We start from the raw sequence: 22,273 nt of genomic DNA on the forward strand, positions 1-22,273 counted from the left end.
TTATTATTAAAATATGACAGGCGCCTAGGTGAATGCCATATGGTTACGGATGCCTGCGTGGCATTGACAGGTATGACTTTCTTATATTGTTGTTAGATGATACTGTGTTATGACACTATGGCTCCTGGCCCAGTTACGGTCCTTAGGCGGTGGCGGTTCGCCAGAATATGAATTTTTTTTTTTTTATGGAAACTTTTACTTTTACTTTAACTTTAAAATTATCTTCGAATTTGTCAAAGTTACCCTCCATCAAGAGAGTATAGATAATAATTAGCGAACCATCAAACCTAACCGTAGATAACTGAAATCTAAAGGGTATTTAGGTGTGACCAAAAGGATCCTGTGGTATATTCCGATTCCTCAAATACTATAAATACCACCCCAACCGGGCGCTGCCCCCCCAATCCATCGACAAACTCAACCAACAGAGCAATTCTTCTAAATTTTTCAGTCTTTCCAATTTCCAAGCACTTCTCTTCCCTTCTCTTCTGTAAACAAAGCACTTCATTTTCTACATTTGTCAACAGTCTTCTAATTTCTTTTCAAGATAAACTCACTCATCATGGCTCCTGATCTCACCACCGCCACCAAGACTACCTCTCTCGTTAAGCAAGCTAGTATATCTAGCTGTGCTTATGTGACGTTCTTGGCTGGTAATGGAGATTATGTAAAAGGTGTTGTCGGCTTAGCCAAGGGCTTGAGGAAGGTTAATAGCAAATACCCACTAGTGGTAGCTATCTTGCCCGATGTCCCAGAGGAGCACCGAAAGATTCTGGTCTCCCAGGGGTGCATAGTCAGGGAAATTGAACCTTTGCACCCGCCTGAGAACCAGACCCAATTTGCCATGGCTTATTATGTCATTAACTACTCCAAGCTCCGTATATGGGAGGTATGCGTTTCTTAAAATTCTTTTGAAGTTCGATTAAATTCAATTCAATTATTTTCAAGTTATTTATCTGGGTCGTCTTTTGCTTGCAGTTCGTGGAGTATAGCAAGATGATTTATTTGGATGGTGACATCCAAGTATTTGATAATATAGACCACCTCTTCGACTTGCAAGATGGGTACTTTTATGGTGTGATGGACTGTTTTTGTGAGCAGACATGGAGCCACTCACCACAGCACAAGATCGGCTACTGCCAGCAGTGCCCGGATAGGGTTCAGTGGCCTGCTAAGATGGGCCCTAAACCTTCCCTTTACTTCAATGCTGGCATGTTTGTTTTTGAGCCCAATTTGTCCACATATGATGACCTCTTGAGGACCGTCAGACTTACCCCTCCTACCCTCTTTGCTGAGCAGGTAAATGTCAAGTTTTACTTGTATGTATGTTTTGTTTTTTTTCATATTTTTTAAGCCCATTTTCCGCTAAAATGTTTCTTACCTTGAATTTTGGCAGGATTTCTTGAACATGTTCTTCAAGGACGTTTACAGGCCAATTCCTCCAATTTACAACCTTCTATTGGCTTTGCTCTGGCGCCATCCTGAGAACATTGAACTTGACAAAGTCAAGGTTGCTCACTACTGTGCTGCTGTAAGTATCAAATTGTGCTTTAACTCTACGTATTGCCTATCTATCTATGTAATAGTCCACTATTCTAATGGAAATGGTGTTTTTTCAAATCTTCTTTAGGGCTCCAAGCCATGGAGGTACACTGGGAAAGAAGAGAACATGGACAGGGAAGACATCAAGATGCTGGTCAATAAATGGTGGGATATTTACGATGACGAGTCTTTGGACTACAAGAGCACTGTGGCTGCTGCTGGTGGAACTGAAGGTGGTCTGCAACCATTCTTGGCTGCGCTGTCGGAGGCTGGTGTTGCTCACTACATTAACGCCCCATCTGCTGCCTAGGCCTAAGGCTATTGGTAGTAGAGACAATTTGTATATTGAAAAGAAACGCTTTATTTATTATTAGGTGAGAATATTTTTATTTTTACGAGTCCCCCATGTATTAGAATTGGGGTGATTTTCTCTCCTGTGAGGACCTTTTGATGTTGTTGGTTTTCTTAATTATTTTGCAACATTATTAAAGTGTTTTTACTATAATTCTCTCCAATTTTCTCTTCTATGATTGTTTCCTACCAGAGATCAATCAAAGCTCACAAACAATCTTCTGTAAGGCATTAACCATCCCACCTTTAATGGTCTGTGGTCTGGGAAGGTCAAAGATAATGGCAAATCAAATTAATCACACTTCCAGATATCTCTGATCATAGGGTAATGTTGGCCTCCTCCTTTTATCTATCTACTATCTCCAAGTTTAATTACTTCAATCTTTATTTAACTACACAATCTTAAAGACTCCATCCTTCGCAGAACCTCTTGCGAGTTTGGTTAAAGATCTCCCATATGCAGCGTTGTTTTCTTCTCAAAGGCAACAGCAGGTTCCTTTTTCCTTCTATTTTCATTGTATAAAATATAATTTTTTCAATACCTATAACAAATTAAATTTGAATTCTTGGACAAGTTCAATAGCTTACTTCGATTACATATAATTTAATCAAATAAAAAAAATCTGTTCAAAATAAGAAAAAAATATTCCCAATCTTGGAGATACTAATCTCTCCTATTCAAATTTTTGCCTGTTTTTGTTCAAATTAATGTGCGAAAGAGAATACCCCATGAAATTACAACTCCCAACTCAGATAGTAAGCAGCTACTATGTAGTAATATAGTAAACAGAATGTTATTTACAGTATAATTTAAGGCAAATTAAGAAATACCCATGAGTGAATATCGTGAATTTTGACTTGCTTTTATCACGACTCCATCTATTGCTTTGAGTATGGCTCTCTCTATAGTAACTGAGACTGTGCCTTCTGTTTTCTATTTACCCAACCAATCCCCCTCTGCTCGTGTTCTTGATTTTGAAAAGAAAAATGGGATTTGGTCATTGGTGTTATTCTGTTTCTGTTCCTCTGCTGGTAATCTTCGTCTTGATCAACCCCAATATTGTTGACAAAGAAACCCAAGAATTGATCTATAAAGTCCGTGGCCAAATGGAAGAATATGGCTTTTGTAATTGTAACCATACTCTCAATGAGAACCCTTAAGACCCCCAATCAACAAACTGTGTTGATCTGACCCAGATAACAATAGACCAAGCTACAAGAAAAGCTAACAATACCCATGCATGTGTTTTGCAACTCCTTCAGAACACAAGCATTGAGGCATTGAAGAATGCACTTCGGGCTTGCGAAAACACTTACCAGGTACTAGTGGGGGTTTTCGAAGATGCCCTGAGGTCACTTAAAGATTATGAAATAATGGATCCATATAAAAGGATGACGCCTAGAGCACGAGGCCTGCAAATCCTCTGGCTAATAAAAATAGGCAAATGAGGGTTCTCACAGCCTATTCCTATAGATCTCCATCAATAGACCTTGATGCTTCTATGAACTTTGCTGGAAGAAATAACAAGAAAACGATTGCTCACCACAAGCAATACCCACCTGCAGAAGTGGTTTTTCCTTTTAAGCCATTCACTGTGAACCTATTTCACTTTTTAATTGAAAGGAATAAGCAATTGAGGAATCTCATTGCTATAACTCTATTCACAGGACAGTATCTTGTTACTTGATGGGATTCGATCAAATTTCAGCATCCCAATGACATATGCAATGAATGCACTCTTTTCCTCTTCATAAACATCTTTACACCCATTTATAGAGGTAGGTTGGTTTAAGTTTGCAACTCGAATGCTGAATACAAATAGAGATATTGACAAGCCCCATCCTAGCCCAATCGCTTAAACACTACGCCCAACAATTCGAAAGTGATCCGGCCCATGCGCCCATGGATATTCTAAACCCACCATTAATTAAGAATCAGATTCAATTGCTTAGCCTAATTAAGTCTGACCTTCATTTTTGTTTATTTTTTGGTTGTTGATCTTCAACCTTTTACACAAATTTAAGTCGAGTCAGTGACCACGATGCCCCCTCACAATTTTGAATTATATGCACTAACAACAAAAATTGCCATCAACGATTGACCAGTCATTTGAAGAAACATAACCGCCCTTTTCATCAGAGGCATATCATGGCAACACATACGAACTGTGAATCATGAATTATTCAAAATCTACAGGAACCATTTACCATTTCTATTACAGTAAACAATATCTAAGACATTCTCTAAACAATTACAGGATAAGAAATCCAGAGAAACCCAAATAACCAATTTTGAAGCAGGGAGCAGCCCGAGAATCGGCAGGAAACTTATCCATCCCCTAAGCCTGCAGTCATCAGAAAACAACATTATTTCAAGCAAGACATGTTAATATCAGGAATCACATTCCAACATACTTGCGACTAAGGCCCTACCTTGTTAGCAATATTGTTCGAGAGCCAGTCCAGTCCTTCATAAAGCCCTTCACCTGAAGTGGCACATGTGCTCTGGATGTACCTGCAAGAAAAGAAACAAAAATATCATCAATGAAAGTTGGCTTTCCCATCCAATTCCCATCCATAGAGATTGGTCCAAGTTTGCAACTGTTAAACAAAAGATTAAAAAGGGAAACTTGTTAGTTAAAATACCAATGGCGTTGACGAAGAGAGTGAAGGCCGAGCTTATCAGTAATCTCAGCAGCATTCATAGCATTTGGAAGATCTTGCTTGTTTGCAAATACAAGCAACACAGCATCCCTCAATTCATCCTATGCATAAAATAGAATATTAATAAATGTCCCCAGTTAAAAAAACATATTTAAGCACAAACAAACCCACTGATAATTTGCTTCTAAAAATTAGTATTTGCCTATGGGAAAATACTTCATGCAGATATTTAACAGAACCATTTCCATCAAATTCAATGTGTTTGTGAGTGTGTGTGTGTGTGTGTGTGTTCTACAAACCTCATTCAACATCCTATGCAGTTCATCCCGAGCCTCAACTACACGGTCACGGTCATTGCTATCAACAACAAATATCAGCCCTTGAGTGTTTTGGAAGTAATGTCTCCATAAAGGTCGAATCTGTTCATATGAGAAAAAGACTGTCCATTAACAGGGATTTCAACAAGTCATACGCATCAATAAAACAACTGCAAACCCCTAACATTCTCATTTGAACAAATTACAACCAACATGGTATAACTAAGGAATTTCTTAGTAATACCAGTATTACGCGCTAGATTGTCTATATTCACAATATTTCTTAAGCATCACACAATCTACAGCACGCGTGCACGCACACACACGCACACACACACACACACACACACACACACACACACACACACACACACACACATTTAAAAAGAAAACATAAAAGCACATTACAGAACTGTTCACATCTGATATATTGCATGAACCCATGGGCAGACTTCTTTAAGCACTTAAGGACATGGATGGCACACATGAGCAAGTCAGTAAGTCACATTGGCATTGCTAATAGGGTATGAAATGAGCCAACTAGAAGCCCATAAGCATGTACATCTCAAACAGAAACCACATGCAATTGCAGACAATGAATTGTCTACCACAGCATGGATAGCCTAAAGACATTACTAAAGTCCATATTGCTTAGTTTTGTCCTTTGAGTTGTGTGCTAACCACCAAAAAAAAAAAAAAAAAACACACCCATAAACACGTGCATAACCAACCATTCGCAATCGTGCAAAAATTAGAAAGACAATGAATTGTCTGCCACGGCATGGATAGCCTTTCCTCATTCAGTCAAGGAAAAACTTGAAAGAAAAGATAGCAAAAGTATATTTAGCTTATGTCTTTGTTGTGTGCTGATAAAAAATAGTAATAATCAGCACAAGACTGTCCATAAGCACGTATATTACCAACAAGTGCAATTAGAGAAGATGCATGTGTATGTGTTCACAATACATAAAATTTCTGCCACACAAAATAAAGCTTTCTCTCAAGTAGAAAAAGGAAAACTGAAAACATCGTGTGGCAACAGATGTAGCTTATGATTTTGTTATGTGCTGATGGAAGATATCTGATCAGCACAAGACCGTCCATAAGCACAGCTGAGAGCATAAAGGTTGTAATAGTCAAGTAAATACATTATAAAAGCCTATTGCACCAGGTATAGTCAATAATTATGCAATGTTAAGGTCACTGACAAAAGGAAATTCTTAATAACACGTTTCCTAATTGTGATCATATATTCAAAGCTCTCGCAGCTATACACAATAATATAACATACCTTGTCCTGACCACCGACATCCCAGACAGTGAAACTGATGTTCTTATATTCCACAGTCTCCACATTAAATCCTGCATGAAAATGAAAAATACTCACCCAACCAAAACAACAAAATTGCAATAAATCCATTTACATACAACTGTAAAATGGCAGAGCATCCTAGCGGCTAAACAGTTGTCAACAAGTTAGACACAAAGCATACCAATTGTAGGAATGGTTGTGACAATCTCTCCCAGCTTGAGCTTGTACAAAATGGTGGTCTTACCCGCAGCATCAAGACCCACCATAAGAATTCGCATCTCTTTCTTAGCAAAGAGCCGACTGAAAAGCTTGGTGAATGAAAGCCCCATCTTTCTTATCTAGGCTGAATTCAAAAAATACCAAATCATAAGTGTCAAAAAGGACCAAATCAACCCAAACAAAGAATATAAATTAACATAAGAAATCATAATCGCTCAAAATCTTTTGTCATGCACACATTACCGTCAAAATGCAAAACACATAAGTCTGATAATATGACGAGCGAAAAACATGCACACTTCCAATATATATATATATATATATATATATATATATATATATATATATATATATATATATATATATATATAAACAAGATGAGGGCTAGGGATGCTTACAAATTTGTTTACTCTACCTTACAAGATAAGAGCAACCTGCCATTTCATTCTCATTTTCACTCTCATTATATTTTATCAACAATCAACAATACCCTAATTTAGCATATGCGTATTCCCCTTCTAAACCAAGACAACACACAATCAAATAAACAAAAAGCACAGACAAAAGCAACCAGTTCCTAGATGCATCAGATCTATGAAAACAAAGAAGAAATCGATGTAAATCAAGAGCTGAAACTTTGAAATTGAAATGAACCAAACAGATGCCTCGTAATAAAACAATAAGTAAACAGATGCAGATCTAAATCTGGATCTACAACAACAACCACAACCAAATCCAGATAAGACATGCAAAGGGAAATAACGCCATGGATGCGCAGAGAGGGAGAGAGACATCTAACTTACAGAAACCTAGAACAGCTCAGAAGCAGGATCAGAAGAGGAAAGGAAGAAGAAGGCGGACGTTAAATGAAAGGAAGGCCCATGTCGTCCATATATAAATCAGTTTGAGAAAACGGCCATTTCTACAACGTTAGTGTTTTAACGATTTTCAAATCTTTGATAAATGGCTACTCATTAATCGTTAGGGTTAGTGAGTGCTTATTTGGTGCGGCAGGGCTTTCAGTAATAGGGTATGTACTAAGTACGAGAAATTTTGGGCCATTCAAGTGGAATCATCACACCTTGAACCTTGCCTTATTTCTATCCACTATATTTTAGGAAAAAATATAAAAATTAAGGGAAAATTTTAATAATTTAGTTTCAAATATATATATATATAATAATTTAATACATGTAATTTAATTTTAAAAGAAATTACATATATAAAAATAAAATATATTTTCTTAGAACATCTATAAATTTATTAAAGTATCACATGTATAATATATGATAAATATTTATAAATGATAACATATACAAATCTAATAGATAGAAATTATGCAAAACACCTAGTGGCCAGCACAATACATCTTCACTAACATAAATATATAATTCATTTTTTCATGATTTATGGAGAGCTTCACATGAATAAAAGTGTAAAGAATATTTATTTTCAAGTGCACTGAGAGCACCAACAATATCTGACATAAAAATTATCTTAATCTTTAATTTGTTATTCATTTTACATATGCAATCTGTGAAAGCTCTATGTTCAATTGGACATTATGTTCATTGGTATTTTAATGTGGGTTGGTGGCAATTTCCTGGGGAATCTGTGATGGAGAATAGCATATTAATCAGAAGTGGTTATGGAAGAATATGTTGGCCTAGCCAGCTTGTCACTGGCTCTGTCTTTGCATTTCTTTGTGCATAGAGATGAGATTTTTGTTTAAGCAAGTTGTGGGCATAGATTCCAAATATCATTTAACAAAATGCAGCACTAGCACATGTGCTTATATTAAACAAAGCAATGATCCTTAAGATGATAATTAATCAAGTTCTTGGTTAAGCTAATAGCCTAAGATAATATTACTCTTAAAATGGGGCAAAGAAAATCACCCACATACACCTCAAAGCAAGAGCTGTGTGGATTTTGGGTGAAATTTATGTTTCTTGGTAGATGAATTGCTGAAACAGAGAACTTTGCTTTGGTTCAATGTTTCTCTCACTTAGTTTGCAGCAGGAGCAATACTGCCATTGGAATTTGAGGGCAGCTGAAATTCAAGATCACCTTTCTCTTCCTTCCGTGCTTCTATCTCTTCAAAAGCCTTCAATTTCATCTCCTTGTCTTTCCCCCACAGAACAGCATAAAGGCCAGCAACAATCATGGCAGATCCTACAGCACTGAATCAAGCACATAAATTTTAGAATCCAAAGGGAAATTGCTGATATGTAAAGCTAAAACTAATGCTAGACACATTATATGCATACGTTCCAACGTATAATTTCTCACGCAGCAGGGCCCAACTCAGAACAGCGACTATAACCAGCAACAGGGGGCTGAAGACTGAGACGTAGAGTGCTCCTTTCTTTTGGATACTCCATGTAGTGAGGGAAAATGCTAGAGCAGAACAGACAATTCCCTGGAATAACATTATGATTCATATGTTATCAAATAAAAATCTTTCAAGAACTTGCAGATCAACAAGGTATGGAATTTGGTCTGTGAAACTGAAGCATACTGCATAAAGAGCAGCAACAAGCCTGTCTGGAGAGTGCAATGACCATTGGGATAATTTGTGATTAACACCAAGGCCAATGACCACGCACTCAACGCTACCCATGAAGCACATCAACAACGTGCTGGTGTATGGAGCTGGAAACTTGTCGCTTACCTTCACCTGCAAATTATACAACAAATATAGAAGTTGCCAAGAATTTTTAGAGACTAAACTAAAGCTTTCTAATTAATTACCTGGACTGTAAACCAGATTGCCCAACAAACAGCACTTGCCATTATAAACAGAGGGCCTAAAATGAAGTTTGATTTTGAAGCAGAATTGCTGCTTCCCATTTCATCCGCATATTTCCAGTGAATGCTGGATTCGACTATACTGATGATCGCTCCATGGTAAAACGACAACAACATGGCACCTCCAACACATATTATTGTCCCTAACAGCTTAGCTTGCCCTGATATCTTCTTGATTCCAACTGATTCTTGTCTGAAAAACATTACAATTAAGAATCAACAGATAGCCAACAGATAAGGATAATATAAATAACCAACGGATAGCAGAGGAAACAGAAAAATGAATCAAATTCACTACCCGAGAACGACTGCAAGAACAAAAGTGACAGCAGGAAGAATATTAGTCAGTGCACATCCAATCGTCGGGGTTGAATTTTCTAGCCCAACAAAATAAAAAACCTGGTTTCCAGTCACCCTGCATATTTGACATATATTAGTTTTGATTTAAACAGTCATAATACACTAAATTAATTAATTTCATTTCCAGGCCTTAATATTCAAGCAGAGAAGGTAAAATAAAGAGTAGAATTGGTTACCCAGTAAGGGAACACAAGAAAATCTGCAACAGCAGAGTCCTGGTAATCTTGGGTCTTGTTTTCCTGCACCAAAGCAAGAGCAGAAATTCTTGAGAAGCTTTTTCAATAAAATTCAGGGGATAAAAAACAAAAGAATAAATGCGATAATCCATGAAAAAACGTTCTTGACCAGCTGAGGTAGGGAGCCCCAGGCCTAGCATGGGCCCCTTTTTAAGCACATAGGTAATAAAGACAACAGCAGGTAGCGTGCCACATGCATTAATTTAGTGCAGAAATGAGTGGACAACCGGCAGCCATGCATGGCTAATTTGTGTACTATATGTGTAAATACCAATTTCGAAGCATGAATCTTTTAAGTGAATCTAGCACACAATGTACAAGCCATCGTTTGATATTGAGGTTTAAAAAAACAATGTTTTTTAAATTATTATTTTAAATATTATGGAAAAATTAATTTTTTAAGAAAGTTTAATTATTTTAATATTTTTATAATTAAAATCAATTAAATTTAATTATACATTTTTTTAATATTAATATAATTAATTAAGTATTTTTATAAATAATGATATTAAGTTTATTCATTATATGTATAATAATTTAATTTTAATTATTTATTAAATTTTTATAATAAATTTATTATACACCACGGATTTTTAAATAATTTCTCAATAAAAAATCTTTAATAGAAAATATCATGTCAGTAGAGGGAAATTTTAAGATCCATTTGGCATTGAGTTTTGGTGCATCATTTTAATATTGTTGAAAAAAATAATATGAAAAATTATTTTACTATATTTATTATTTTATTCTTTAATTAATTTTTAATATTTTTAATATATTAAAAATATTTTTTAATAATAATTTTAATAGTAATTAATGTTAAATATGCTTTAAATAATTACAAAAGTACTTTTTTTAATTTAATTTATTACAAATTTAAAATATAAAATATATAGGGAGATTATCTATTCAAATATATAAATTTTTATTTTTATGTTGAGACTAGAGAATTCTGAGAATTCAAAAAGTACTGGGACGGATATTAATTAATACCTACAATTTTTTTTTCTATGCGTAAAACAACAAATTAACTTTTGGAAAGAAAAAGGGACAAAATAAAAGTAGACATTTTTCTTTTTTATCATTTTTATTGCTCTTACGTAAAGGAAGAAGACAAGGGGGGAAAAAGTAATCGCCATTTTGTTTGGAAGTAAGTTTGTGCATTTGTTTTCTTGGGTACTGTTAAACGAACGAACATACAATCACAACTGTTTTAAAGAAAACTCAGATCAGAAAGGGAACAAAAAGAAAATTCTAACATATATTCTTGAATTTTTAATTACAAAGGCGAGAGAGAGGGCATGCACTACTGGGCATCAACCATGCATACTAAATATGGTACATGCAAAGCCATTATATCAGAACAAACAAAACAAGTGCTCTTTAAATTGAGATTTCAAGAACTCATGATTTAGCTACCTGTTTCTTTCGAGATGTATATAGTTTCCAAGACTTACCACTCAAAGAAATAAGCAAAGGGGACCATCGCAATGGTGGCAAAGATTTGCCGGTAAGAGACAAGAATGAGTGGGCTCATGCCAGAGTCCATTGCAAGCTTTGACGTGATATTCATGCCTGCGAACCCAAACTGCACAAGAACCATGGCCAAGAATGGCAAAAGATCACCCATCACATCCATTATATCTCGCTCGATCTAAGCTTTCTCAAAGAAAAGGACTATGCTAGTGAGTAGCAGAGAAAGGGAGAAATAATGATAACTTAAGAGAAATCAGGAAATGGAGAGCACATAGATATAGAAGGAGAGCAAGAGAGTTTTTTTTTTTTCCTTTTTTTTTAAAAAAAAAATAACAGAAAGTGAGGGAAGGAAAATCTGTGCATTAAAAAGAGAGAAAACGTTCAAGATTTATTGTAAACGCTTGTGCTTTTGCATGGACCAATGGTTGCCATTTTCGCAGTATATGTACACAAAGCTACTTTGAGCTTTGTCTCGGGCTTTTTTCAAAAGGAGGCAATTGAAAAGTATTTACAAAGTTAGTGTTTTAGCTGGCGTGGATAATAGAGAAAACTAGTTATTAGTATAATTAGCTTTTAGTAAATAAAAATAAAAATAAATAATTGTTGGTAAATAAAAAATTAAAAAAAATGCAATTGCCAAAAAGTAGTTAGACATTATTTCGAATTGTGTTTAACCGTTAGACACTACTTTAAAAAATAATCAATTATTTTTTAATTTTTAAAAATATGAATTAATTATTTTAAGGTCTTTAAAAATTTTTTTAATTATAATATTATCTATGTATTTTATAAAATTGTTCTAAATATTATAACTATTTATAAATAAGTCCTTATATTTTTATAATTAATAAATATATAAAAATTAATTTATAAAATTAAAAATTATTAATATTTATTATATATAAAAAAAATTAAAAATTATACATAAAATTAATAACTATATAATATAAAAAATTTAAAAATACAAATATTATTTATATGTAAAAGAATATTTATATTTATGTAGAAAATTAGTAAAATTAATATGGTGAATGAATTATATTAAATATTTTTATAAATATTTGAAAATTGATGTTATTTACTATCTATTAATTTAATAAAATGTTAAATTTGTGATAAATATTAATTGAAATAAATTAATTCAAAATAATTATTGAAATAAAGATATGAATATCATAATCTCATGGAGAGTTTAAATTATATCATAATTAGAATTCGCATTAAAATCCTGGGACCAGAGGTAGCTCAATGAAGCTTCACAATCACAAAAAATTGAATTATCTTATAAATTTTAATATATATAAATTTGATGAAATTTATATTTGAAGAAAAAAAAAAAGGAAGGATTCTTGATTGAATTTCAGATGGGTTTTCATAAAATTTCAGGCTTTTTCTCTGAAAGGTGGCAACTTAAAAAAAAATATATAAGTAATCTATAAATATTTTAATAATAATACATTTAATTAGTAAAAATGTAAATAATAAAATAAATTAAAAAATATAATCAAGTGCCACAACTAAGTTATCTTTTTGTGCTATAAGATGCAAAACACAGTCTCACCTATCATGTTAGTAATATTCTGTATGATATCACGAGTATGTATAAATTATTTATCTAATCTTTTTATACTTTTATTTAAATTTTTCAATAAAGATGTAAAACACCGTCTCACCTACTATATTAGTAATATTTTGTATGATATTACTTAAATTATTTGCCTAATTTTTTTACACTTTTATTTAAAATTTTCAATAGATACTTTCTTATGTTAATTGTGTCACTTTTATTTATTTGTTAAAAAAAATTAAATCTTAATATATATCAAGATAATTAATGCAAATATTTATTCATTTTATTTATATTTTATTATCTAATTATCAATTTTTGACCTCCACATAATTCATTGATTAATAATTATTAAAAACTATTTATTATAAACTAATTATCAAAATTTTATGTTATTAAATATTAAAACTATATTTAAAATATTTATACGTTATTTTTATTATTTTAGTTATTTTAATTTTAATTTCATATTTCGCAAATATTAATTTAATATTTATAAATTATTTTATTTATTTTTAATTAATTTATTTCAACAATTATTTATTCATATATTTTTTATTAATTCATATTAATAATATTTATCATAATTTAATATTTTGTCAAATTAATAAATACTAAATAATACCAATTTTCAAATATTTATAAAATATTTAATATAATTATCCACTATACTAATTCTATTAATTTACTAAATAAATTAATATTAATGCTCTTTTACACATAAATAATATTTGTATTTTTAAATTTTTATATTATATAGTAATTTATTTTATGTACAAATTACATATTTTTTAATTACAAAAATATGAGGATTTATTTGCAAATAGTTATAATATTTAAAATTATTTTATAAAATATATGAATAATTTTATTATTAAAATTTTTTTTAAGAACTTTAAAGTAATTAATTTATATTTTTAATATTAGAAAAGTAGTTGCACGATTCTTATTGTAGTGTCTAACAGTCAAATGTAATTTTAAATAGCGTTTAGCTACTTTTTAAAAATTTTTTTTTTTTAATTTTTTGTTTGCAGGACATTGCTCATACTAGTTATCTGTCAGCTCAAAACACTCATTTTTAATAAATACTTTTTAAGTCACCCTTTTTAATATATTTTTTTTAATTGCTTCTTTTTAAAAAAAAGGCCGTTTGTCTCGTCCTATCTTGAGCTTGCAAGTTCATGCTATTCATCAACCTGCGTTAACTACATTGCATTTTCAAATATAAGCAAAGCAAGAATTTGACCCAATTTTATTATAATATCTTATAAAAATCTCATCATATTTGACAATTAAAATTTATACGCTATACATATAATAATTACATAAAATAGTTAATAATAGGATGAAATTGTGCTTTCTTTTCAATTAATATATATATATATATATATATATATATATATATATATATATATTTTTTTTTTTTTTTTTTTTTTTTCCTTTGGACCAATTTTATGTTTATGGTTATATTTGGGGGAATTGATATTGCAATAGGTGAGTATAAAATGGCAAAGGCTTTCGTGCTAATAAAAATTATTAAATACATTCAATGTTTAAAAATTCTTTATCATATGATATATGAGACTTATTTTTTAAAATTATAAAAAAAATTACTTTTTATTTGTGTAATAACTATTATTTTTTATTTAATTTTTTTTTAAATCTTCCTCGTCCTAAATCTAATAATAAGTGGGTCAAGACAACTACGAGACATATATGCCTTTTCTTTCGCCTCTTGTCGAGCCATGATCTAGTGGGGATACTTTTTTGCCCTGTGAACCCCTTCACTAAAGTAGAGTGCACTTTCCATGGGCGATATTTCCTCAAAAAGCAAAAAGGTTATTTTAGTCATTTCATTAATTCTTAGTATAAAAATTCACCTTTTTAATTTTAAAAAATTATAATAATCTATAAAGTTACGTGATCTTACTAATGTACTCAAATCATATCATCGCTTAATAAATGTTAAATTTAAATTTTTATTCTCTTAATTTTCTGATAAAAGATTTTCTTCAGTATGTTTGCGACATAAAATAAAATATGAATATAATTTTTTTTTTAATAAAGAGAGGATAAATTGAAAAAAGTAAAGCTTATATTATATGAAAGAAAAATGAGACTAATGAAAATTAAAACAATGAAGTTCATGGGGATGGGGGTCTCATGCGGGTCGGGCTATAGGGCAGGGGGAAAAGGTGATGGACCGAGAGCATGAGTTCGAAACAGCAAACATCACCAATTAACTAAGTGTGTCTGTTTGACATTACGTTTACGTTTGAAAGTCTAAAATTATATTTTTTAATAAAAATATAATTTTAAATATCATTAAAAAAATTAATTTTTAAAAAGTAATTTTATTATTTTAATATTTTTTTAATAACAATACTAATAAAAATACTAAATAGGTCATAAATAAGTGCATGGGTAATGGATTGGTCGTGGGTGGACGTTAGACCTATTCTCCAAAAAAGTGAAAATGACATGCACGTGACCACATTAAAGTTTAAACAATGATTTACTTTATTTAATAAAAAAAAAATATGAGTCTAAGACGTTACTAAAGACAATGATCAAAACAGTAACCTTTGAACTCCTTTTATCTGCTACGTTCTAAATCCACTTTCTTTGGTCTAAGACAGCCTATAAGATAACCCGGGCTTGGTATTTTTGGGTTAGAGCCAAGGCCCATAGCCCATATAAGATAGTCCAGCCATTCTTTTTGATTGTCGGTGGCAACTTTTGACGGAAAATGCCCTAACGGTTAACATCATATGTTGGCGATCGGGGATTCAAGCTCTCACTTTCATACACAAAGTCTTATAGGCAAAAATAATGAGTCGGTCCAAATTGGTCTGGATCTGCACACGTCACATGGGTTGTCTGAGTCATCTCAAAACTTCATCGACATCTATACGTTACGCTGGCCCACTATCACTGCTGTCTAGTAAATACTTTCAGAGCAAAACAAAAAAAGACAATATCTCACTCATCACTCGTCACTTCACTCGCCTATATTATATAAAACGCAAGCAACACCAGAGTAAAACGCGCTTCGCTTCGCTGCATTTCGCTTCTGAGTTCTGACCTCACTAATGGCGTTTCCCTCTTTGCTATCCCAATCTCTAAACTTCATTATTCTCGTTATTTTTCTTCCGTTATTTTTCACTTCTGTTGCTTCTCACTCTCAGTGCAAGAGCCCGCCTATCATCTTCAACTTTGGGGATTCCAACTCCGATACTGGTGGACTCGCCGCCGGACTCGGCTTCCCTGTAAATCTCCCCAATGGTCGCTTATTCTTCCGTCAATCAACCGGTAGATTGTCTGATGGACGTCTCCTGATCGACTTCCTCTGTGAGTATGCTCTCCCACAGTACCAATAATTTAAGAATTTTTTTTAAACGCTAAGATTATGAATGATTTTTATCTGATATAATTAGGTTAAATAATTTCATTTTAGAGCAATTTCGTATGAACTCTCATTCTTCTCAATTTGATGGAAAAAATTATGGCATTATAAAAATTCTAAGGCATAGTGTCTGTTGTTTTTACCCTGTGCAGGCCAAAGTTTGAATGCTAGTTTTCTAAGCCCATATATGGATTCATTAGGGGGGTCCAGGTTCACAAATGGTGTAAACTTTGCTGTTGTGGGGTCTTCGACTCTCCCAAAGTATGTTCCTTTTTCATTGAACATTCAAATAATGCAGTTCCTTCATTTCAAAGCTCGTGCCCTTGAACTTGTTGCTGCTGGTAATGTCTCAGTTTCTTTTAAAATGTGTGTTTAGCAATTGAATTAGTAACTAACAAGCTTAGTAATCAAACTTGTAAACTATTTGGGCAACTCTCTGCTGCAAAAAATTGTAGATATGTAAACAAGTGAACTTACTGAGCATGTGTAGAGTTTTCATTTTTTAGGTTCAAGAAATATGATCAATGATGAAGGGTTTCGGAATGCAGTTTACATGATTGATATTGGACAAAATGACGTTGCTGATTCATTCTCTAAAAAACTATCCAATGTGCAAGTGATCAAAAGGATTCCATCCATCATTCGAGAAATAGAAATTGCTGTAAAGGTAATATTAGTAATCCAAAAGAGCTTGGTAACTGCAATACACTTGTGTTTTTGTCAAATATTACCCAGATTGCCTGTGATATTGTCGAATGTTCCCCACTAAGAAGAATTTGCCTTAATTTCAAATAGACTTTATATGATCAAGGAGGCAGGAAGTTCTGGATACATAACACCGGACCATTAGGTTGCCTCCCTCAAAAACTTGCATTAGTTCAGAAGAAGGATCTGGATCCACATGGATGTATTTCTAGTTACAATAGTGCTGCAAAATTGTTCAATGAAGGACTGCGCCGTTCATGCCAAAGGATGAGGTCTCAATTGACAGGTGCAACCATAGTCTATGTAGATATGTATTCCGTCAAATACGATCTCATTGCCAACTCCTCCAAATATGGTAAGTTAAATAATGTTCTTCTTTGCTTGACAAGTATTTTCTACTGTTGACTGTAAAGATAATCATTCACAAAGACTTGTAACAGACCTGATAACCATTTGGTACCCATGTTTTGCATTCTGAAGATAACTTTGTAGGAACTTTGGCAGTTTTGAGTAAACGCATTGCATTGACATTGCAGGTTTTTCAAATCCACTAATGGCATGTTGTGGTTTTGGAGGAGCTCCATACAATTACAATATCAAGGTGACATGTGGTCAGCCTGGATATCAGGTGTGTGACGAGGGATCTAAATTTTTAAGCTGGGATGGGATCCATTATACTGAAGCAGCTAATGCAGTTATAGCCTCAAAAGTACTTTCAACAGCTTATTCTTCACCTCGTGCGTTGTTTGATTTCTTTTGTCGTAATTGATTTTCATTTGCTCTATGTTCGATTTCTTTTACAGAAATCTACTGAATTTTTTTTAATTATTATTAAACATGTTATCAACTGAAAATATGTAGTGGAGATTTATTTTATTTTATTTTATTTGAATTAGTAGACAAAATTTTGATTTATGTAGCGGTAGGAAACTTGCCATTGTGGTTAGTATTGAGCATTCGGTTTAAATTGAATCAAATCAAATTACCAAAATTGAATTATCATATTTTAGAAATCGATTTGAATTGAAGTGTATGAAAAACTGAATTGAATTCAACTGCCCTAATTCGGATTGGTTCGGTTTGAATCAATCAATTTTTAAGCTTTAATAGATTTTTTATTTAGACTTAATTTTTAAATTATTTAGTATAATTCTGATCTTTATTTGAATCTAACAACTATTAATCAATAAAATTAAATAATTTATATATAAAAAAATTCATATAATACATAAATTTCTTATAATAATAAAGTAATTTAAAAATAAATAAAGCAATACATAAGTTTTTTATAATAATAAAGTAATTCAAAAATAAATAAAGCAATACATAAATTTTCTATAATAATAAAATAATTTAAAAATAAATAAAACAATTCAATTGATTTTTTTTCTCTAAAATCAAATTGAAATAATTAAAAATTTTAAAATAAAAATTAAATTAAATTAAATTAAATTACTTTAAAAATCAAAGTGAATTATTAATTTAAGATAGTTCGATTAAATTTATTTGATTCAAATTAAATAATGTTTACATATAAGTGTGGTGTGGTTTGAAACTGAGTCATCCTAGAAAAAGAAAAATTTTCAATTATTCAATTTGATCAAAACTGAAATCAGAACGAAGTTAAAATCAGAATCAAGGAGGATTCTGCAATTCTGACTGAAAATGGGCCGAGTCATTTATTAATTTATAAAATTAAATTGACAAAAATTCATGTAAAACTTTTTGTTTAATAAATAGATTTATAAAATTTTATGAAACTCATTTATTAATTTACATTTAACATATTTGGAACATCACAATTCATTTTTTATTATAAATTCAAGATCGCTTATTTTAAACTGAATTTTATTAAAAAAATTGATAAAATTTATAAATAAATTATTATACGTTATTTTAAGTGTTTAAAAAAAAATATTTCATATTTGTTTAGTTGTTATTATTATTATTATTATTATTATTATTAATAATGAAGGGCTCAAGAGTATTTTATTTATATTTTCTATATTATTTAATTTTAATTTCTGAATATTTTATATTTTTATTGAAATTTTATTTAATTTTTTCAAATATTTATTTTTATTTCAATGACAAATTTCTAATCCCGTCCCTGCATTTCTAGCCTTGTAATTAACATTTTAAAAAGACTTGTATCTGAGGAATAAAATTTTAAAAACTTGAAACTCTCAAAAAGAAAAAAACAAATTTCTAAGTTGACCTGATACATTTCACATGTTAAAAAAATTAAATTTAAATAATATAAAAAATTTGCATGAAATTAATATAAAAATATAAAAGCTGAAATAATATATATAATTTTAATATTTTATCTAACAATATGAAATTATCCTATTAAATTCCTTAAAATGAAATTTGAAAATAAAACGTGTCTTTCATTTTAAAAATAAAACTCATCCAAAACTATAATTATTGAGGTTCAAAAGCTTATTTAATAAATATGATTATATTGTTCAACATATAAAAGGTATTTTAATCTCTCCTCGTCAGACCACTGAATATATCTTTACTTAGGACTCCATATAGACTGACAGCAGACTTCCTCCTTGAAGCTGAAAAAATATATCTATATAATTAATTTTAATCAAATAAGTCATCTATATAATTAATTTTAACTAAATAAAAGTAAAAAAAATTATACGTAATATTTTAATTAAATAATAAAAAATATATATATATATATATATATATTTTGAAAGTAAAAGTAATAATTTTTTTAAAAAAATTTAGTTAATATTTTAATTAAAAAAATTAAGAGGATAAACAGTAACTTTTAAAAAATTAATTAAAATTTATAGGTAAAATTTTAATTTTAAAAAGTTTTGCGCCCACCCTTGCACTAGCTCCCCTTGTCACTAGACTTTCCCGCGTATTTCTGTGTTAATTTACTGGCCGATTGTGGCTGTCGAGTATCTCCGAAGCTCCAGGGGAAAAAAAACGATAAACTAACAAAATCTCAAAATTCAGTGTTTTCATCTTTGCGATTACACTGCTCTCCTGTTCTTTTTCAGCAATGCGGTTTCCGTTTATCTCACATAGAACCTACTGCGCAGCTTTATCTGCATCATCCTCCAATTCCCAGATTTCCCATTTCGCTCGTATCGGTCAAATTAATAGAGCTCGAAGAATATTTGATAAGTTGCCTCACAAAACCGTTGTTTCTTGGAATGCAATTGTTGGTGGCTACTTCCAAAACAGGCAGCCCCGCGAGGCGCAGAATTTGTTTGATAAGATGCCTGACAGAAACACGGTGTCTTGGAATGGATTGATTTCTGGGTATGTTAAAAATGGTATGATTATGGATGCGAGAAAAGTGTTTGATAAAATGCCAGAAAGAAATGTTGTTTCGTGGACAGCTATGGTCAGGGGCTACGTGCAGGAGGGGATGATAAAAGAGGCAGAGTCACTCTTTTGGGAAATGCCTGAGAAGAATGTGGTTTCTTGGACTGTTATGTTGGGTGGTTTGATTGAAGATGGACGTGTTGATGAAGCCAGAAAGCTTTTTGATATGATGCCACTGAAGGATGTTGTTGCTAGGACTAATATGATTGGAGGTTTGTGCCTGGAGGGAAGATTAAGTGAAGCAAGAGAAATTTTTGATGAGATGCCAAAAAGGAATGTCATTGCTTGGACTGCTATGATTAGTGGTTATTCCATGAATAACAAGGTAGATGTGGCTAGGAAGTTGTTTGAAGTAATGCCGGATAAGAATGAGGTGACATGGACGGCAATGTTGATGGGATATACTCGGAGCGCTAGGATTAAGGAAGCTGCTGAACTTTTCGAGGTAATGCCAATGAAGCCAGTTGCTGCTTGTAACGAGATGATCATTGGATTTGGACAGAATGGGGAGGTAGGGAAAGCAAAGTGGGTATTTGATCAAATGAGAGAGAAGGACGATGGGACATGGAGTGCCATGATCAAGGTTTATGAGAGAAAAGGATTTGAATTGGAAGCCCTCAATTTGTTTAGTTTGATGCAAAGGGAAGGAGTTAGGCCAAATTTCCCATCTACAATAAGCATTCTTTCCGTTTGTGGTAGCTTGGCAAGTCTTGATCATGGCAGACAGGTCCATGCACAATTGGTAAGATCCCAGTTTGATTCTGATTTGTATGTTTCCTCGGTTTTGATTACAATGTACATTAAATGTGGTGATATTGTAAAGGCAAAGAGGGTATTTGATACGTTTTCTACGAAGGATACTATCATGTGGAATTCAATTATTACGGGTTACGCACAGCATGGTTTAGGAAATGAAGCTATTCATGTTTTCCATGACATGCTCTCTACAGGCGTTGCACCAGATGAAATTACCTTTATTGGAGTTCTGACAGCATGTAGTTACAGTGGGAAGATTAAAGAAGGGCTTGATATTTTTGAGTCAATGAAATCTAGATATCTAGTGGATCCAAGAATTGAGCATTATGCTTGCATGGTTGATCTACTTGGCAGAGCAGGAAGACTAAATGAGGCAATGAGTTTAATTGGAAATATGCCTATGAAAGCAGATGCTATTGTTTGGGGTGCTTTATTAGGTGGATGTAAAACCCATAAGAAGTTGGATTTAGCTGAAGTTGCAGCAAGGAAACTTTTAGAGCTTGAGCCTGAAAATGCTGGGCCTCGCATCTTGCTTTCAAATATCTATGCATCCCAAGGTAGATGGGAAGATGTAGCTGAGTTGAGAAAATCCATGAGAGCCAGAAATGTAAGCAAACCACCCGGTTGTAGTTGGATTGAAGTAGAGAAGAAAGTGCATATGTTCACTGGGGGAGATAGCACCGGACATCCTGAGCATGCAGCGATATTGAAAATATTGGAAAAGCTAGGTGGATTATTAAGAGAAATTGGCTATTGTCCTGATGGTAGCTTTGTGCTGCATGATGTGGATGAGGAAGAGAAGGTTCATAGCCTACGCTATCACAGTGAGAAACTGGCTGTGGCATATGGACTTTTGAAGGTGCCAGAAGGGATGCCCATTCGTGTCATGAAAAACCTTCGGGTTTGTGGTGACTGCCACTCTGCAATTAAATTAATAGCTAAAGTAACAAGAAGGGAGATTATTCTGAGGGACGCTAATAGATTTCATCATTTTAAGGACGGGTTGTGTTCTTGTGGGGACTACTGGTGATTGCAAAGTGCCTTATCAGGGATAAATTTCAAGGTTGGTCTTTAGACTTTAGGTATTGTAATAGAATCGGCACTTAATTTAAAAATATAACATAAAATCTCTTAAATTTTAAAATTTTGTATAATAAAATCTTTTTAATTCTCAATAATTGATTTATATAA

The 22,273-nt window shown here is 32.2% G+C and overlaps 5 protein-coding genes across 8 annotated transcripts; 3 read left to right on the top strand and 2 right to left on the bottom strand.

Annotated features, from left to right (window-relative positions):
* Positions 1-387: 387 nt before the first annotated feature.
* Positions 388-2,467, top strand: LOC110644596 (galactinol synthase 2). Of its 2 annotated transcripts, XR_009148818.1 has the most exons (6): positions 388-889; positions 979-1,299; positions 1,397-1,531; positions 1,631-1,916; positions 2,087-2,218; positions 2,318-2,467. XR_009148818.1 is itself a non-coding variant. In XM_021797459.2 (4 exons), the coding sequence occupies exons 1-4, from the start codon at positions 563-565 to the stop codon at positions 1,850-1,852; spliced, it is 1,005 nt and encodes a 334-aa protein (XP_021653151.2). In that variant the 5' UTR covers positions 388-562; the 3' UTR covers positions 1,853-2,047. The 2 variants fall into 2 exon arrangements, 1 of the variants encoding a protein (XP_021653151.2); XM_021797459.2 differs by lacking the exons at positions 2,087-2,218; positions 2,318-2,467 and having other exon boundaries at positions 1,631-2,047.
* Positions 2,468-4,002: 1,535 nt separating this feature from the next.
* LOC110643913 (ADP-ribosylation factor) lies at positions 4,003-6,515 on the bottom strand. Of its 2 annotated transcripts, XM_058146905.1 has the most exons (6): positions 6,368-6,515; positions 6,166-6,236; positions 4,857-4,976; positions 4,540-4,658; positions 4,327-4,408; positions 4,003-4,238 (listed from the first exon to the last, which is right to left on the bottom strand). In XM_058146905.1, exons 1-6 carry the CDS (start codon positions 6,513-6,515, stop codon positions 4,233-4,235), a joined length of 546 nt encoding a protein of 181 aa, XP_058002888.1. In that variant the 3' UTR covers positions 4,003-4,232. The 2 variants fall into 2 exon arrangements, with proteins under 2 accessions (XP_058002888.1, XP_058002887.1); XM_058146904.1 differs by lacking the exon at positions 4,003-4,238 and having other exon boundaries at positions 4,300-4,408.
* LOC110653551 (WAT1-related protein At1g09380) lies at positions 6,371-11,619 on the bottom strand. Of its 2 annotated transcripts, XM_058146903.1 has the most exons (8): positions 11,270-11,617; positions 9,753-9,815; positions 9,515-9,631; positions 9,160-9,409; positions 8,927-9,085; positions 8,676-8,827; positions 8,476-8,588; positions 6,371-6,529 (listed from the first exon to the last, which is right to left on the bottom strand). In XM_058146903.1, the coding sequence occupies exons 1-8, from the start codon at positions 11,449-11,451 to the stop codon at positions 6,525-6,527; spliced, it is 1,041 nt and encodes a 346-aa protein (XP_058002886.1). In that variant the 5' UTR covers positions 11,452-11,617; the 3' UTR covers positions 6,371-6,524. The 2 variants fall into 2 exon arrangements, with proteins under 2 accessions (XP_058002886.1, XP_021664942.2); XM_021809250.2 differs by lacking the exon at positions 6,371-6,529 and having other exon boundaries at positions 8,168-8,588; positions 11,270-11,619.
* A 4,213-nt stretch (positions 11,620-15,832) lies between these two features.
* On the top strand, positions 15,833-17,881 carry LOC110645856 (GDSL esterase/lipase At1g09390). Its single transcript, XM_021799150.2, has 5 exons — positions 15,833-16,206; positions 16,414-16,602; positions 16,768-16,928; positions 17,057-17,321; positions 17,503-17,881. Exons 1-5 carry the CDS (start codon positions 15,948-15,950, stop codon positions 17,733-17,735), a joined length of 1,107 nt encoding a protein of 368 aa, XP_021654842.2. The 5' UTR covers positions 15,833-15,947; the 3' UTR covers positions 17,736-17,881.
* Positions 17,882-19,832: 1,951 nt separating this feature from the next.
* Positions 19,833-22,148, top strand: LOC110645773 (pentatricopeptide repeat-containing protein At1g56690, mitochondrial). Its single transcript, XM_021799050.2, has one exon. The coding sequence runs from the start codon at positions 19,998-20,000 to the stop codon at positions 22,110-22,112; it is 2,115 nt and encodes a 704-aa protein (XP_021654742.2). The 5' UTR covers positions 19,833-19,997; the 3' UTR covers positions 22,113-22,148.
* The last annotated feature ends 125 nt before the right edge of the window (positions 22,149-22,273 follow it).

This window comes from Hevea brasiliensis, chromosome 5 (assembly GCF_030052815.1).
Source record: "Hevea brasiliensis isolate MT/VB/25A 57/8 chromosome 5, ASM3005281v1, whole genome shotgun sequence".
In the NCBI taxonomy this organism is placed as follows: Eukaryota; Viridiplantae; Streptophyta; class Magnoliopsida; order Malpighiales; family Euphorbiaceae; genus Hevea; species Hevea brasiliensis.